The 18545-nt window shown below is 37.6% G+C and overlaps 1 protein-coding gene across 5 annotated transcripts in view; it reads left to right on the top strand.

Moving 5' to 3' along the window:
* Positions 1-18545, top strand: part of FAM169A (family with sequence similarity 169 member A) — a 78146-nt gene that overhangs the window by 21500 nt on the left and 38101 nt on the right. For 4 of the 5 annotated variants that reach the window (XM_032145148.2, XM_032145149.2, XM_058434106.1 and 1 more), the window contains exons 2-5: positions 1251-1385; positions 2754-2853; positions 3871-3956; positions 8328-8499. In XM_032145148.2, the coding sequence (XP_032001039.1) occupies positions 1254-1385; positions 2754-2853; positions 3871-3956; positions 8328-8499 (490 nt within the window). In that variant the 5' untranslated portion in view covers positions 1251-1253. Of the gene's footprint in view, positions 1-1250; positions 1386-2753; positions 2854-2903; positions 2922-3870; positions 3957-8327; positions 8500-18545 lie in introns of those variants that run through there. The other variant, XM_058434108.1, reaches the window with a different exon arrangement.

Raw genomic sequence — 18545 nt, 5'->3', positions numbered from 1 at the left:
CCAAGCTAACAAAGAAGCTTCCTTCACAATAGAGCTACTGTTTTATTTTGTGATCCTTTTCTACCTATAACATCTTACTTGCATAAGCTCCTGGTTGATCTCTCTTGAAATTCATAGGCTTTTGAAAAGTTGGCTGCAAATCTTGTGGTATTACTCCCAAATGATTTCACAAGTTTTTCTTACCTTCCCTTTAATTTAGACATTTACATTTACTAACAGTTGAAATGAATTTGTGCTTTCTGTTTTTAAGTTTTGATTTTTAAAAATCAATTTGATTTAGGAATGTACATATTTATATAAAATTAGTCTCCCAACCATATGTACATCGTTTTGTTTTGTGTATGTATGTATGTATTTATTTATTTATTTATTTATTTTGAGACAGAGTCTCGCTCTGTTGCCCAGGCTGGAGTGCAGTGGCACAATCTCGGCTAACTGCAACCTCCGCCTCACAGGTTCAAGCAATTCTTCTGCCTCAGCCTCCTGAGTAGCTGGGACTACAGGCGCCCGCCACCACGCCCGGCTAATTTTTTTTGTATTTTTAGTAGAGACGGGGTTTCACCGTGGTCTCGATCTCCTGACCTCGTGATCCGCCAGCCTCGGCCTCCCAAAGTGCTGGGATTACAAGCGTGAGCCACTGCGCCCGGCCTTGCCTGGCTAGTTTTTGTACCTTTAGTAGAGACGGGGTTTCACCATCTTGGCCAGGCTAGTCTTGAACTCCTGACCTCATGATCCACCTGCCTCGGCCCCAAAATGCTGGAATTACAGGCATGAGCCACTGCGCCCGCAGTGATTTTTTTTAGATTTTTTTTTTTTTGAAATTTATAGGGTTGTGCAGCTATCATCACAATCCGATTGTAGAACATTTTCGTTATTCCAAAAAGTTCTTGTGTCCTTTTACAGTGACTTTTATGTTGAGTGGTTTATGAGAGTATATTTATATGTGTATTTTTGTGTGTATGTACGTATAAATATGTCTTATGCCTATGTGACCATATTTATTATTTAAGGAAGTATCTGTTAATTTATTTCATTGCCTGTTTTTAATACAAATGAGTAATGTTTGAAAGTTTTCTTTTTGACATACATGGTTAAATCAGCAGGTTCAAGTTGTATTCTGTGGGCATAGTGAAACAGAAAAATCTTGTTACAACAAAATATGGCAACATTGTAGTAAAATTTATTTTCTGTGAGTAAAGGAAGATGGCTTTTCATATTCTGAATTGTTTGTTCCATGTTGTTTGTTAAAGAGGATGGCATTCCCTGTGGATATGCTGGAAAATTGCAGCCATGAGGAATTGGAAAATTCTGCTGAAGATTACATGTCAGATTTAAGGTGTGGGGACCCTGAAAATCCAGAGTGTTTTTCTCTTCTCAATATTACGGTAAGGTGTTCTGCAGTGATTGCCATCAATCTTTTCAGTCCAGTTTATACATGAAATAAATATCCTTTTTTAAAAAAATCATTTTAAGTGTTAATCATTAATTTTTGAAATCTTTACAGAAATCTATTCAGTAAAATGGATAAATATTGGTTGATCAGTTTTTAAAAAGACAAACTCCACAGGTTATTGCTATTTGACTTTATGTCTTTAAAATTATATGTGAGAATACCACCAGTTTTGCTAAGACTGTTTACTATATTTGAGCTGCTTCAGATTTACTTTAGATTTGGAATTTGTGAGTTTAGAAAATTTTTTAATTAAAAAATCAGCAAAACACTAAATTACATATTTTTTGTGCCATGAATCTTTTCTTCCTTTTTCTAAAAAAGTAAAATCAAATTTTCTAGTGAGTAAATTACAATATTTTGTGATAGATCATTAGACTTGGAACCATTACAGTTTCACTGTGAACTGTGGTGGACAAATTCCTTAACCTCTCTAGGCCTTGGATTTTTCTTCTGGAAATGACTTAAAGAATTTTTTAAAGTCTTCCCCAGCACCAATATTTTTATAATTCTCTGAATTGTAATGTTATCTCTAAATAGGGAATAAGTGTTGGATTAAATGAAGGTAAAAAAATGTTAAAGCATATTAGTAGCATGTATCTTCCCAGAAAAAATTTACTTGACTGCTTTTTTTTTTTTTTTTTTTTTTTTTGAGATGGAGTCTCGCTCTGTCACCCAGGCTGGAGTGCAGTGGCATGATCTCGGCTCACTGCAACCTCTGCCTCCTGGGTTCACGCCATTCCCCTGCCTCAGCCTCCCGAGTAGCTGGGACTACAGGCGCCCACCACCATGCCTAGCTAATTTTTGATATTTTAAATAAAGGCGGGGTTTCACTGTGTTAGCCGTGATGGTCTCGATCTCCTGACCTTGTGATCTGCCCGCCTCGGCCTCCTGGGATTACAGGTGTGAGCCACTGCGCCCGGCCTGCCTTTTTTTTTTTTTTTTTTTTTAACTAGATAATGGAATGTCTTCCCCAAGTAGTCTAAATAACAGATGATAAATTATAGTTGTTTTTTAATGACTTTATGGGTCATATTATAGCTTTGGTTTTTATTCAGATGTGTGGCTAGATACATAATCATATTTATTGAAACAACTTTTCATATTTTCCCTAAGACAATAAAATTATTCCAAAAGCGAAGTCTATCTGATTTACTCTTTTTTTAGAGACTAGAAATAATGTCTCCTATAAAATAAATTAAAATTAATGTAGGAAAAGTTTACTACTTTGATAAAAGATTGATTTTTTTAATGTATTTTCTTAACAGACTATTCACTAATCTTTATTAATTTGTCATTTCAGATTCCTATTAGCCTGTCAAATGTAGGCTTTGTACCTCTTTATGGTGGAGATCAGACCCAGAAAATTCTTGCTCTCTTTGCACCTGAAGATTCACTGACAGGTCTCTTTTTGCTTAATTTTTATAAATTAAAGAATTTTTCTCCAAACTGTTAGAAATTTATTTAAAAGGTAGCTACATGAAGGAATTTGTTTTTTTTTTTTAAGTGTTTCAAATTGTAATTTTATGAAAATGTAATTCTTAATTGCTTATAGCTACATGTTTGATGGATGAATGTCTGTTATCACACTGCTATAAAGAACTTCTTGAGACTGGGTAATTTATAACAAAAAGAGATTTAATTGACTCTCAGAGCCAGGCACGGTGGATCATGCCTGTAATCCAGCACTTTGGGAGGTCGAGGCAGGTGGATCACCTGAGGTCAGAAGTTTGAGACCAGCCTGACCAACATGGTGAAACCCTATCTCTACTAAAAATAAAAAATTAGCTGGGCTTGGTGGCACATGCCTGTAATCCCAGCTGCTTTGGAGGTTGAGGCAGGAGAATTGCTTGAACCCCCTAAGAGGTGGAGGTTGTAGTCAGCTGAGATCACACCATTGCACTCTAGCCTGGGCAATAAGAGTGAAACTCCATCTCAAAAAAAAAAAATAAATAAAAAATTGAGTCACAGTTCCGCATGGCTGGGGATGCCACAGGAAACTTGCAGTCATGGCAGAAGGGGAAGCAGGCACGTCTTACATGGTTGCAGGCAAGAGAGTGTGTGTGTGCGTGTGTGTGAAGGAGGAACAGTCAAACATTTTGAAACCATCAGATCTTGTGATAATGGGACCCCCGCCAACCCATGATCGAATCACCTCCCACCAGGTCCCTCCCTCTACATGTAGGAATTGTGGGGATTACAGTTCAAGATGAGATTTGGGTGGGGATGCAGCCAAACCATATCAATGAAATAAAAATGGTATAAATGAGGCTACAAAGTACAATATTACTATTTGGTAAGGTTTATATAGATACTCTTAAATATAAAGTATATAGATACTTTATAGTACAATATGGCCTTATTAAGTCTAAAAGTGTACTTTAAAACTCAAGTGTTAATGATTATTTATTCTATTTTAGCTGTGGCACTTTACCTTGCTGATCAGTGGTGGGCTATTGATGATATTGTGAAAACATCTGTTCCTTCAAGAGAGGGGCTTAAGCAGGTAACAAGATCCTCTAATTTTGAGTGTTTCTTTTGAGGCCATTTCACAGTGTTTCCTGTAAACAGTGATAGTTTTTGAGCTCTTCCCCATTTAAAAATAATCAGGTTATATTAAATCCTAGAATTTCATTCTTACGATGAAGCTAGCATTCAGGTTGGGCTTCCTCCATTTTTATGTGATTCTGTAAGTATCTCAGATTGGGTGAGGAAGAATGAATACCTATGGGTTAGTTGAGCTTTGGCTACCTTTATCCACTTTAGCTTCTGATTTTCTTATTTGATAGAGGTTATCAAATAAGAAACTATCAAACAATCCCTTTGTGTGATTGTTTAGCTTCTGTCTCTAGGAGAGACTGACCAGGAAACTTGTTCATTAGTAGAGCCTCTTCAGGTGGTCTATATAGTGTCCCTAACAGTGGAATGACCAGGTTCAGGAGAGAGCAAGCTTCCAGCCTCGGCAGGATTATAGTAGAAGGCAGCCAGCTGAAGAGTGTTGCAGGAAGGAAGCTGGTTTTCATGCTAGAGATGAAAGGGTTTAAGAGACATCTCTGGTGCTCTAGTTATTGGAGGATAAATAGGACAGGATATGGAAAATCCATAAAAACAAAGATGTAACATATTTGAGGAGGCAGGGCATAATAAAAAAAAGATGAAATCTTTGGTGGCTGGAAGAGTGAGATTTATAATAATATTGGAGAAATAGGAAACTGACTTGGTAGAAGTGCATTAGACTTTGCTTACTTAAAAAGAATACTGACTTTTTGGAGAAGCAGTACTATTCATTAATTAAGTATAGAGTTTCTTGTTAATTAATCCTAAAAGAAAGAGACCCTTGATCCTGATTTTTTTTTTTTTTTTTTTTTTGGGATGGAGTTTCGCTCTTGTCGCCCAGGCTGGAGTGGGGCACGATCTCTGCTCACCACAACCTCCGCCTCCTGGGTTCAAGCGATTCACCTGCCTCTGTCTCCCGAGTAGCTGGGATTACAGACATGTGCCACCATGCCTGGCTAATTTTGTATTTTTAGTAGCGACGGCGTTTCTCCATGTTAGTCAGGCTGGTCTCGAACTCCCGACTTCAAGTGATCCACCTGCCTCAGCCTCCCAAAGTGCTGGGATTACAGACATGAGCCATCACGCCCAGCCAACAAGAGAATGAATTTAACAGAAATATATATGTGTCTTGATATTCTTCCTTTAGAACACTTCTAGGGTAGGCCAACTTTGTAAAAACTTGTCAGATTCGCAGGGTGCCAGCTACTGTTCATTTTTTTGTGGGCAGTTGAACCAGTCAGAAGAAACAAGGAAAGCATATCAAGAAACTTTGATCCTGTTGCTCCAATTCACAGAAAAGCAAAACTTGATGCTTGCTTAAAGGGGCAGCGGCAGCAGGAAAAAAAGAAACTGAAGAAACTTGCAGGTTACTAGGGTGTTTCTATTTCTTCCCTTTGAGTTGGGAACTTTGAAAGAGATGGGAAGATATGAGAATAATACACTTAGTATTATTAAGTATTAGTAACTTTTGGATATTGCATTAATTCTTCAGTGTGCCTTAAGATTCCCAAAGTGGTAGGCCCATCCGCTGAAGGCTAGGAGAATGTGTATACCTGGTTATCTGCCAGTCTGATAAGAAACTTTAAACAAAAACTGAAGGGGAGGAGGGAATTAAATCCCTGCATAAAGCTGTAAAATTGGAGGAGTAGATAGCAATAAAGGAGTATAATATGTTCTCAGGAACAGTTCTGATAGTGAAAGGAAGTATGTATGTCAAGAAAATAAACATTCTGACGTGTTTTAGCATGACCGAGGTTTGGTACATTATAGATATGAAGGCTAAAGGATGGAGGAGAAGGGAAAATCTTAATATGATGGTATATTGTAGCTTTTGCTGTTCAAGTGGAGAAACTATGAAACCTCCAGATATGGACTGGGAAAAGAGGAGGAGTCAAAACCAAAAATAAGACTACAACTATTTGGACTCTTTCAGCCTTAGTTACCTTAGGGACAACATTCCCTCTTTTTTTTTTCCCCACACAGGCTTACTGATGCCCAGGCTGGGGTGCAGTGGCGTGATCTTGGCTCACTGCAACCTCCGCCTCCCGGGTTCGAGCAATTCTCCTGCCTTAGCCTCCCGAGTAGCTGGGACTACAGGCGTGTGCCACCTTGCCCAGCTAATTTTTGTATTTTCAGTAGAGATGCGGTTTCACCATGTTGGCCAGGCTGGTTTCGAACTCCTGACCACAAGTGATGCACCCGCCTTGGCCTCCCACAATGCTGAGATTACAGGTGTGAGCCACCACTCCTGGCCTATGTTCCCTCTTAAATAGAGAAATCAGTGAAGGGGGACTGCTATTCTAGTCAAATCCTGGCCAGTAAGGAAAAATTGGTTGGTAAAGTTACAGAAGGATGTAACCATTTTTGTACTTAACAAACACTTGACTTGGAGCAAGTTGACTTTATTTTTATAAACCTCTCTGTACCTGGAACCTGATGCTCAATTATATGGAAGGGAGGTCCTCAACTGTATGCTGCAAAACTTTGTCCATTGTGTCCTTCATTTTGTCAGTGACTTAGAGGCATGCTTATCAATTCTGCATGACACAGTGCTGAATGGAGGAGCTAATCTGTGAAGGGCAGAATTAAAAAACAAAGAGAAAGATCTAACATAATAAAATTAAATAGAAACGTAATACCTATAGGTTCAAAAAATTAACTGTACACCATGAACACCAAACCGAAACAACAGTACATATGAAAAAGTATTGGGCTTTAGTTAATTAGCAGTAAAATCCAGATAAGCAAAAAAGCTAATAAAAACTTTGTTTATATAGAAAAGCCCCATTGTCTCAGCAGCACCTTCAAAATATCTTCATGAAATCCACGTCCCAAACATGAAGAGAGATGTTACGGATCTGGAGCAATTTCAAGAGAGAGGACTGAAATGGCAAGAGTACCCCAAATTGTGTTAGATTAGCCTTTTCCTTCATTTATAACCATGTTTAACGTGGCTGTGAAATTTAGGGGAACATCATGGCTCTATCTTCAAATATTTATAGGCTATATGGCTGCAACATATCAAAATATAGTCTTCGAGAAATAGATTTCAGCTCTGAATAAGGAAGAATTGTTGTTGGTCAGAACTGTGGGTTCAAGGAAGGAATGGGTTGCCTTGGAAGCTATTGCTAGTCAGCTACTATTTCCTGTGTTTGGTATGTAAGATCCCCTGCCAGGGGTATTTTTGAGAGTAGTATATGTATATGGTCAATCTTTTCTCTATCCACTAAACTAATTAGAGCCTGAACTTGTTTTAAGAGACCTGGGGGAAAATAGGCTTATGTACAGATTTTTTTTTTTTTTTTTTGAGACACAGTCTCACTCTGTCGCCAGGCTGGAGTGCAGTGGTGCAGTCACAACTCACTGCAACCTCAACCTCTTGCGCTCAAGTGATCTTCCCTCTTTAGCTTCCTGGGTAGCTGGGACTACAGATGTGCTCAGCCATACCCGGCTAATGTTTGTATTTTTTGTAGAGACGGGTGGGTTTTGCCATGTTGCTCAGGCTGGTCTCAAACTCCTGAGCTCAAGCGATCCACCCACCTCAGCTTCCCAAAGTGCTAGGATTACAGGCATAAGTCCCCCTACTGGCCTGTGTATGAGGAACACCTCACTATTTGATATCAGAAAGTTCTGAGTGTTGGTGGGGTCCCTGTGACCATGTAGCCCTGTGTGTAGGAAGTGAGGTTCTGTTTCTGTTCTATTACTGCCCTAAGTATGTTTTTATTAGACTTCTTTGGTGTCCCTGTCTTTGTTGACAGCAAAGATAGGGCTATTAAATGAAAATTTTACCAGGAAAAGATGAGACACATTTCTTTTCCAAGAGCATAATTATGGCTTCCCTCACCAAATGATGTAATTGTTCTTAAAGTGTTCAGGGGATAACACTAAGCTGCCCTTTTTTTTTTTTTTTTTTTTTTTTTTAATGTGGAGACTAAAAAGCAGTTGAAGTAGCTTACTATAGTGAGGGCTGTGATTAGGGTTGGTAAGACCCTGGATCTGGGCAGCTGGAAGCAGAAAGAAGATGACGAGTGCTGAAAGACATGCTAGGGATTGGTACATTGGGGACCTGTTTTGCCCGATTTCGAATTTTGTTGAAAGGCAGTATTCTATGCATAATACGTGTGTGTGGAAATGGATTGTAATCTATGTGAATGATTAGTCTCATCTCTGTGGTAATAAAATGTTTTGCAAATTGTTTTGAATGCATTTGAAGTGCTTTGAATTCCAGTATGAGGTATGGGAGCAGGGAGCAAAGTAAATAGCATTCTTGTGATTGATGCATATTATAACTGCTGTGCCTGGTGTTTGACTCTCTTTGTAGGTGAGCACTCTTGGGGAGAGAGTGGTTCTGTATGTTCTGAATCGAATTATTTATAGAAAACAGGAAATGGAGAGAAATGAGATCCCATTCCTGTGTCATAGCAGTACTGATTATGCTAAGATTCTGTGGAAGAAAGGAGAGGCCATTGGGTTTTATTCAGTTAAGCCTACAGGTGAGTCTTTAAAAGTTATTTAAACTGTGTATTATGCAAATCTCCATTTTAGACCCCTCCAACTGTATCAATATCTCTGTTAAATTAATCTCTAGCATGCAAATTGAGGTGATTTTAATTAGTATTTCTTGGGAGTACTTTGATTCTACCATCCTATGACAGTGAGGATTGTTGGGAAAGTGTTTTGAAAAAACAAAATAAAAATAAACATTTTGTTTTTGATCCCGAAGAAGATTTCTCCACATATATGGAGACACAGTTGTACGTTGGACCTCATACTTGCCTATGTTCTTGCCCTCACATTTCCGAAAGTTGTTGCTTACTTTGATTCCTGTTGCTGTTACTGTTACAGGTTACTTCTAAAACCCCAGTCTACCTGTGGCCCAAATGCATAGCCTGTTTATGCATAGCACACCTCATTCAGCCTGACATATGAAAGAGCAACTTGGCTAATTACCAAGAAAAACAAAATGCTTTAATATATTTAGTAAATACAAACAGCTTTGAAATTGTTACTCTAAAGTTTGGGTTTCTGATCATAAGAGCCAGCTATACCCTATCCTTAAAAAATAGTGCAACCTCATACCTGCTTTACCTGTACTCCCATTCATTCAGCTCCCTAGAGCAGCGGGAGCCAGGAAGCTCTAACCTACTTACTCTGTGTGTACATACAACCCACACCTTGTTACCATCAAAGAACAAAGTCTGCCTTGTTTTGTACCTTGACCAAAAGACCTTTCCCAGAGAATACACTTAGTTTCTTTTTATTTCCATTTCAGATTTTCCAAACTTAGTTCTTCTGGTCACATCCAGTCTAAAGATCCTACCAAATTCACTGCTGATCTAATGAACAGTTGTGACTGATACCTTGATCCCATAATTAGTACACATTTGTGAAGAGAATTAGTGCGTATAGTCCATAAAAGGAAGGTCATTTTTTTCCCAAGAATAAAAAACTGATGTGCAGTTTAAAATGGTTTTTCTTTAGGTAAATACTTTGGGTGCCCTTTATTGTCTCTGTTCTTGCATAAATTTGAAATAGAACCAGTAACTTCTGTAACTTTAGAAAAATACTGATTATACATGAGGAGAAAGTGTTCAATGGAAATTTAGTGTGCTTTGCAGAAAAGACATCACTTTGTTTTTAAATGTTTGGAGTTGGGGTGTGAATTAATTGCTTTGTGCTTTATTTTATATGAGGCAATTCCTGTGGGAATTGGAGGCTTTTTGTTTCTAATACTGCCTCCAGGGGAGTTTCCTACCTGATGCACATTTGGAGCACAACTAGTTTATACTTTTGTATTGAGGGCCTCTTTCTATGAAAGACACACAAGTAAAAGGCACAGCCTTCCTATTTAGTATTTCTGATCAGTATTTAACTGCAGGAGTGTGCTTTTCTTATTATGCATGTTGAGGCTCCTTCTCCTCTGGCACCTGGCCTCTATTTCTGCTTGTTCTGGTAGTTAACTATTTTATAGCATCGAGTTTCCAGGTGCTACTGTATCTGCCACTTTTAGTACCTTCCATATCTCTCTAATTGTCTTACATCTTTACTATTTTAGTTCTTTCCCCGTTGTACCAGATAACAATGGAGTTAAGTGGGCTTATACTAGCCTTTGAATCAGTAGCCATTTAATTCAGGCTGAAAGTGTTTTTTCTACAAAGGAAACCTAAACATAATTTAAATATTTTAGAGAAATTGTCCAGAACAAATACTAAACACCTTGTGATGGAAGTATTTCTGATATGTGTGTGTGTGTGTGTGTGTGTGTGTGTGTATATATATATGTTATATTTATATATATAAAGTATATAAACATACAAAGTATGTATTTATATAAACATATATTTCATATATATACTGATATATATGTAATATTTTTTCTATACCAGTAGCAAAAAGATAAAGTCTTTATTAAGAAGATTTGTAGTTGAATGAAAGTCTTGTGAAATAATTTATTATTTATGATTTTTAAAGTAGCGAATAAGTTTATGGGGCTATTAGGACATAGAATAGCTTTGATAGAAAAAGGAGACTTTGTTTATGAGGTCAAATTGTATTACAGTACAATGAAATTCTAGAAACTGTATAAATTCTTCTTTGCCTGAAATAGATCACTGTGAGAGACTTACAGTTTGTTTGTTTTTTGGGTTAGGGAGATAGTTTTCTTATAAAGATATTTGTGGTTTTTTTTGTTGTTGTTTTTTCTACTGTTATTTTAATGTAGTGAGCTCATTCTTTTAAGGTATATTTCATTTTTTCTCATTATTTATATGATGTTTTATATTTTCAAACAATTCTCCAAAAGCACCAAATGTTTCAAACCTAGTCTTTCAAATGAAGTATAAAAAAATTTTAAATTAGTGTTTATTTTGCAGTTGAAGGAAAGCTTCAGAAAATAGTTGCTTGTGATTCCTGAATTTATCTTAATTTATTGGTAAAATAAGTTTTTACTTCTTTGACCAACAGTTGTTTACTTAATGTAATTGATTCTTTCATCAAATATTTTTGAAAAAGAACATAGAGTGAGATTGAAGGTATTGTCGCTGCTTTCAAGTCATGGTTAATTCTTGAGATCTGTCCGTATCTCAATGTTTTTGGTTATGATGACTGGTTCAAATCTGTGCTTAAGCTCTAGGGAGGAAGCAGAACAAAGAAGCAAAATGATTTATAACTTAACATACACCACACTCCTCACAAGTCGAGGACAGTGAAAAGATTCATAAGAAATTTGAAAATACACAGATTGAGTACCTCTAATCTGAAAATTTGAAATCCAAAATGCTCCAAAATTTGAAACATTTTGAGCGCCAACAAGACCCTCAAAGGAAATGCTTGTTGGGGCATTTCAGATTTTGGATGTTTGGATTAGGGTTGCCCAACAAGTAAGGAAAATGCAGATATTCCAAAATTCCCCCCAAAACCTGAAATCCAGTCACTTCTGGTTCTCAGCATTTTGGGTAAGGGTTATTCAATCTGTACCTTAGTTACTCTGTATTCTTTTTCTTTTGCATACCTCAAGACTGCTGATAAGTTTGAGTTTGAAGAAATTATTAATGAAATAATTGGGACAGCTTTTTCAGACAAGTCAATCTATTCTTTAGAAACTTCGCTATTTAGTCTACTGTACAACGCAGAAATTATCTTAAGACAAAATCAAATATTAGTATCAAAGAGATTTTGGGTTTTGTTATAGTGTTGCCATTAACTTGTAAGTTGTGTAGCAGTCTTTTTTGGCTTTTACTTTTCTCCTTTAAATAAGGGAATTAGGCTTGACCACAGATGATCGTTGAGACTTCTTTTGGCTCTAAAGTTTTCTGAATTCTGTGGTTAGAAGTGGGGACTATCTGTGGGCAGAAATCCTTGGTCTCAGGGCTGGCTTTCAAAACAAAAGTTGAATTTAAGAGAAAGGTAGTTAAGTTGAAAGACTATGATAGGTAGTAAAGGAAGATTTATTTCTTGGAGTCTTGAGAAGAGAAGGTTCAATAAGAGTAAATGCAGATAGTGTTTTGTCATCAAAGCCCCATGTGTGACCCTGTGACATTATGCAAAAATGTCTCCTTTGAGGAGTTTGACTAGGCCAAAAGAAAAAAGAAACTAAAAATACCAATATAAATGGTTCCCCTAGGAAAGGCTCCAGCCATATCATCCTGCTGTGAGGTCCATTGCCAGCAAGCCCCGCCATACACACAGAGCTTTTAATTAGCTTTGTAATATCTCATTCTTAATTATGAACAGATAGTCATAGGTAAGGAAGGCCACTGATGTGAAAAATGGCGATTAAAGCAAAAGAGAATAAAAGAGATCTGGAGGAGAAGACAATGCAAAAAATGTGGCCCTTAAAATTTTTGGAAAAGTTAGTCATATAAGAACAAGAATGTTCATAGAGCTCTTAGAAACTAAAAAAAATCCAATACAAGGAAGATAGAGTTGAGGAGGCTGATCAGAAAGGAGTGCAGAAACAACAAAAAACAAACCTAAATGATGGTAAATAGGAAGAGATGATAAAATTAGAGGGATTATTTAAATAATACATGTTTCAGGAGGAGAGAACAAATTGCAGGAGAAAAAATCACCAATAAAATAATTCATGAACATTTCTCAGAACTGTAGAACACACATTTCCAGATTAAAAGGGCCCATTGAGCATCCATCACAATGAATTAAGATACACTCATACCAAGATTATTGTGAAATTTCAGAGCATCTGGAATAGAGAAAAGATTTTGAAAGCCTCCATAAAGTGAGAGAATGATTTAGACAAAAGATCAAGAATCAAAATGTTACTAGAGTTCTCAACAGCAACATGAATACTAGAAGTGGAATAATCCCTTTAAGATACCAAGGGTAAAGTGATTTCCAATGTATTCTGTGCCCCATCAAATTAATAAAGAGTGAGAGTAAAAGAAGGAAATTTCTAGATTGTCAGTCTTAATTTATCTTTTATATACCCCTTTTCTGGAAGTGAGTAGAGTTTGTGCTCTCCTAAGATAAAATCAAGAAGGAAAGATGGGATCAGGAAACTAAGCGAGAAAAGAAAGGAGATCCAACATCACAGCTATGTCAGTTGTGGAGCTGCTCTTTGTTAAAACCACTAGCTTTATGTGGCCGTTTAAGTTAAATTTTAAAATTCAGTTTCTCAGTCATGCTAGCCACATTTTAAGAGCTCAATGGCCACATGTGACTAGTGGCTACTCCATTGGACAGAGTAGATACAGAACTTTTCCATCATTGCAGAATGATCTTTTGGACATTTCTTTTTCTAAAGATGGACTGATCTAGATTGGAGCAGATGACAAAGCTCTGGGACATTGATTTAAGAAGGTAGAGTTCATGCAGACACTTCTCAAAAGAAGACATTTATGCAGCCAAAAAACACATGAAGAAATGCTCATCATCACTGGCCATCAGAGAAATGCAAATCAAAACCACAGTGAGATACCATCTCACACCAGTTAGAATGGCCATCATTAAAAAATCAGGAAACAACAGGTGCTGGAGAGGATGTGGAGAAATAGGAACACTTTTACACTGTTGGTGGGACTGTAAACTAGTTCAACCATTGTGGAAGTCAGTGTGGCGATTCCTCAGGGATCTAGAACTAGAAATACCATTTGACCCAGCCATCCCATTACTGGGTATATACCCAAAGGACTATAAATCATGCTGCTATAAAGACACATGCACACGTATGTTTATTGCAGCACTATTCACAATAGCAAAGAGTTGGAACCAACCCAAATGTCCAACAACGATAGACTGGATTAAGAAAATGTGACACATATACACCATGGAATACTATGCAGCCATAAAAAATGATGAGTTCGTGTCCTTTGTAGGGACATGGATGAACCTGGAAAACATCATTCTCAGTAAACTATCGCAAGGACAAAAAACCAAACACCGCATGTTCTCACTCATAGGTGGGAATTGAACAATGAGAACTCATGGACACAGGAAGGGGAAGATCACACTCCGGGGACTGTTGTGGGGTGGGGGGAGGGGGGAGGGACAGCATTAGGAGATACACCTAATGCTAAATGACGAGTTAATGGGTGCAGGAAATCAACATGGCACATGGATACATATGTAACAAACCTGCACATTGTGCACATGTACCCTAAAACCCTAAAGTATAATAAAAAAAAAAAAAATAGAGTTCATGGAATACCTGATGTGTTTGAACTTATTGGGATAAGATTTACATAGTTACTGGAGACTTTGGAGGATAAGAGAGATAGTAATAAATAGTATTAAGGGAAATAAAGTGCAAGAATAAAGATAAAAATAAACATTCATGGTATACTATATGGCTCAGTTGTCAAAAGCATTTATATAGTCATAATGTAAATACTGAAAATTGATCTAACAAATTACAAATTACTATTTAGGGGTGTTGGACTTTTTTGTATGGGAAGTGTTTATGTTGGAGTTGAGATTGGAGTGTGTGAATGTATCTAAGAGCTAAATTCTCACCTTCCAAGTTCTAGCTATCTGTGCCTAAAATGGAAAAACCAAGAAATAGAAATAGAGAGGTATAGTAAGTTACTTAGAGAAGTAGAAGTAAATACCAAAAATATCAGCTAAATGACTTCAAAATGGTTGCTTTTGGGGTGTAGAAAGTGTGTGTGTGTGTGTATCAGGAAAGTGGTCACAGAGCTGCTTTTTTTTTTCTTAAGTCTTATATGACTATTGTATTCTAAACAATGTTATGGATAACTTTGATTAAAAACAAGAAGTATACATTTAAAAAAATGAGGCCATGTCCAAAGTGTAATCACTGTCTACCACAAAACTAGCTGAACTTTATAAATCCTTCTTGGCCTGGAATAATCAGGACTATCTGTTAAAGGGCTATGCTAACTAGAAAATTAATGAAAAAGTCTCATACAGTTACTAAAATAATACAAAACAAATCACTGGTTAATTCAGTGGAAGTTTTGTGACTTTTGGCCTATATCAAGAAGTATATAAAGATGCAAAAATGTGTAAATCGCATACCGTATTTTAGTGTAGGTAAGCTCAGAGAAAAAACACAGTTGAGGTCACTATCATTAGGCGCTATTTTTGAAGTACTCATTGTTATTTGGCTTCAACTGTCAATTGCCTTGATCCAATTTGAAGACTTAATATTTTGGGGAAGAACAATCTAGTCAACAACTACTATAACTCAGTTTAGCTCACTACTGAAGGGATTTATGACCAATACTAGGAAGTGTATTTCTGGTTTTTGTAATCTTCATTTGAGATGATTTGTAATGGAAGCATTTTTTCTTGTCCACATTTACTAGTCAGCTTTCTTTGTGGCTTCCAGACCTTTTACTAGGGGCTATATCCATGATCTTCCCTACATTTTGGACAGATTACTCACTTCCTGTTCACTAAAATTCAGATTTCTGGGCCTTTTAAGGTTATTTTAAGGAATAACAAACATTGTGATGTAAAATTATAAGGATTGATAGTATAGCTAAAAGTGAAACCCAGCTGAATTTTTTGTTGGTAGAGTGAGATTATATTTTAAGGACTTGAGTCTGTCTAGGTGTGTGAAGAGACCCCAGCAGCTCCACTGATGAGAACTGAGGCTCTGGCTGACAAGCCCAACTGTTCTTCCACCTGCAGCCAGTACAGACTGTCCCACTGTGGGAGTGAGGCTGTTGGATCTTCTGCCATCCCAGTGCCCTAGCTGATGCCATATGAGAGTTGTGATAAACAGGAAATAAATTTTAGTTCTAAGCCAATATGTTTTGGGCTGGTTTTTAGGCAGCAGTAGGTAACTGAAACAGTTCCTGCATGATTGTGAGGAGGAAACCATCCACTTCCCAGGAACCTGTAACTGTTAATTTGAGCAAAAAAGGAACTTTTATTATGTTAAACATTCCAGGTTTGGTTTGTTACGGCAGCTAGCATTGCCTTAACTAATTTATAGAGCATGAAGACTGTAATGAGAATACCTAGTGGTATATGACAGGGTCGCTCATCTGAGGACAATCTGAATTTCTGAATAATCTGAATCTGATAATCTGAATCTGAAATTCACTTTATGTATGTCTTCAATGGAGACAGTCACACACTGATGGCTTCATGAGGTGTTAAGTTTTAAGGGGAGAGAACGCATATACCTGGGTGGACAAAGAACGAACGATAATTCTATGAGAAGCAGCAGCTACTCAGTTGTGGCAGAATATCTGTTCTTGAATTCAATACATAGACCCTGAATGGTGTCGCTGAAATTTATTCATTTATTAAAAAGTTGATCTTAAGTGCCATATAGATAGGGAAAGGGAGGCGGGGGAAGTGTGAGAAAGAGCAAGAGGAAGAAATTGAGAGATAGTCATAGATATTTTGTAAGCTCTGTCCTCTGAGAACTTAGATTTTAGGGGGAGACATAGCAATGAATGGACAAGTAGATGATATGCTGTCAGATGCTGTGAAGACAACCAAAGTAAATTAAAAGAATAGAACGTGTGGAACAGCAGGTACTATTTTAAGTGGAATAGTTAGGGGAAGTCTGTCTGAATGAAGTGATGGAATAATGAGATCAGGAGAAGAAATTTTCAGGCAAAGAGCTGAAAATGCAGAAGCCCTGAGGCAGAAACAAGTTTGGGGTATTTCAGAAATAGTAAGAGCAGTGTGGCCAGAGTATAGTGATTGATATGGGTTAGGAGAGAGGCAGGGACTGTATCCTAAAAGGTTTTTTAGGCCAAAGAAAGAATTTGAATTTTATTCTGGAGGTGATGGGAAACTGTTGAAGGGTTTTGGGTATAGGAGTAACATCTGGTTTGTCTTTTAAAAAGGCAACTCTGACTGCTCTGTGGGAGCAGGGGTTCTGGGTGCTGCAGAGATGGCAGGGTTGAGTTCAGCTAGCTAAGAGGCTGTTGTAGAAGCCCTGGTGAGAGGTGACGGTAGCTTAGACAAGGGAGATGGGGTAGAGGTTGTAAGAAGTGATCATGTTTGAGATTAGTTATGAAGTTATTGCTGCAGGATTTCTGATGGATTGTACGTGGGCTGTGAAGGAAGAGTCAAAGATGAGTTCCTAGAGTGGGCGAGTGGGGGTGAGGTTTACTAAAAAATTGCTAAACTAGGTGGAGTAGGTTTTGGGGCTGTCTGCAAAATCTGATTATAAATGGTTTATTGGAGTCACTTGTAAGTTGATATTTTGTTTTTACATTTTTAACAACTGACTGAGATATTCATATACCATACAATTCACCCATTTAAAGTGTACACTTCAGGCTGGGTGCGGTGGCTAATGCCTGTAATCCCAGCACTTGGGGAGGATGAGGTGGGTGGATCACCTGAGGTCAGGAGTTTGAGGCCAGCCTGGCCAACACAGTGAAACTCCATCTCTACTAAAAATACAAAAAATTAGCTATGCATGGTGCTGCACAGCCCTAATCCCAGCTACTAGAGAGGCTGAGGCATGAGAATTGCTTGAACCCAGGAGGCAGAGGTTGCATTGAGCCAAGACGGCCCGGTGTACTCCAGCCTGGGCAACAGAATGAGACTCTGCCTCAAAAAAAAAAAAAAAAAAAAAAAAAGGATACAATTCAGTTTTTAAAAATACATACACAGAATTATGAAACTGTTACCACAGCTAATTTTACATAATTTTCATCCCTCCACTAAAGAAACTCTGTTCATTAGCAGTCTCTCCCCATTTCCTCCTCACTCCTAGGCCCCAGCCCTCAACAACCACTAATCTATTTTATATAAATAATATGTGACTTTTTGTGTCTGGCATCTTTTATTTAGCATAACATTTTTAAGTTTTATTCATATTGTGGCATGTATCAGCACTTCATTCCTTTTTATGACCAAATAGTGTTACCTTGTGTAGATATACCAGTTTTGTTATCAGTTGATGAATAACAGTTTGGGGTTGTTTCTGTTTTTTGTCATTGTTGCTATTTTGAATAATGCTGATATGAACAATTGTATACAAGTTGTTGTTTGGACATGTCTTCAAGTCTCCTAGAGTGTGTATGTAGTTGTGGAATTGCTGGGTCATATGGCAACTCTGTTTCGCCTTTTGAGAAACTGCCAAACTGTCTTCCATAGAGACTGTACCATGTTACTACATTCCCACCAGCAGTGTGTGAGGGTTGCAGTTTCTCCACATCTTAGCCAACACTTGCTATTCGTCATGTTGATTATAGTTCACCTAGCAGATGTGACGTAGCCGTGCCATTGTAATTTTGATTTGCATTTTCCTAGTGGCAAAGAATGTTGAGCATCTTTTTGCGTGCTTATTGGCCATTTGTATATCTTCTTTGAACAGAAATATTTCAAATAATTTGCCTTTTTTTTTTCTTTGAGACGAGTCTTGCTCTGTCACCCAGGCTGGAGTGCAGTGGCGCAATCTCAGCTCACTGCAACCTCTGCCTCCTGGGTTCAAGTGATTCTCTTGCCTCAGCCTCTTGAGTAGCTGGGGTTATAGGTGCGCGCCACCATGCCCAGCTAATTTTTGTATTTTTAGTGGAGACAGGGTTTTGCCATGTTGGCCAGGCTAGTCTTGAACTCCTGACCACAGGTGATCTGCCCACCT

The sequence above is a fragment of the Hylobates moloch genome, unplaced genomic scaffold, assembly GCF_009828535.3.
Source record: "Hylobates moloch isolate HMO894 unplaced genomic scaffold, HMol_V3 SCAFFOLD_23, whole genome shotgun sequence".
Lineage (NCBI taxonomy): Eukaryota > Metazoa > Chordata > Mammalia > Primates > Hylobatidae > Hylobates > Hylobates moloch.
The sequence above is the reverse complement of the archived record's forward strand: the minus strand, read 5'-3'. Positions and strand labels throughout refer to the sequence as shown.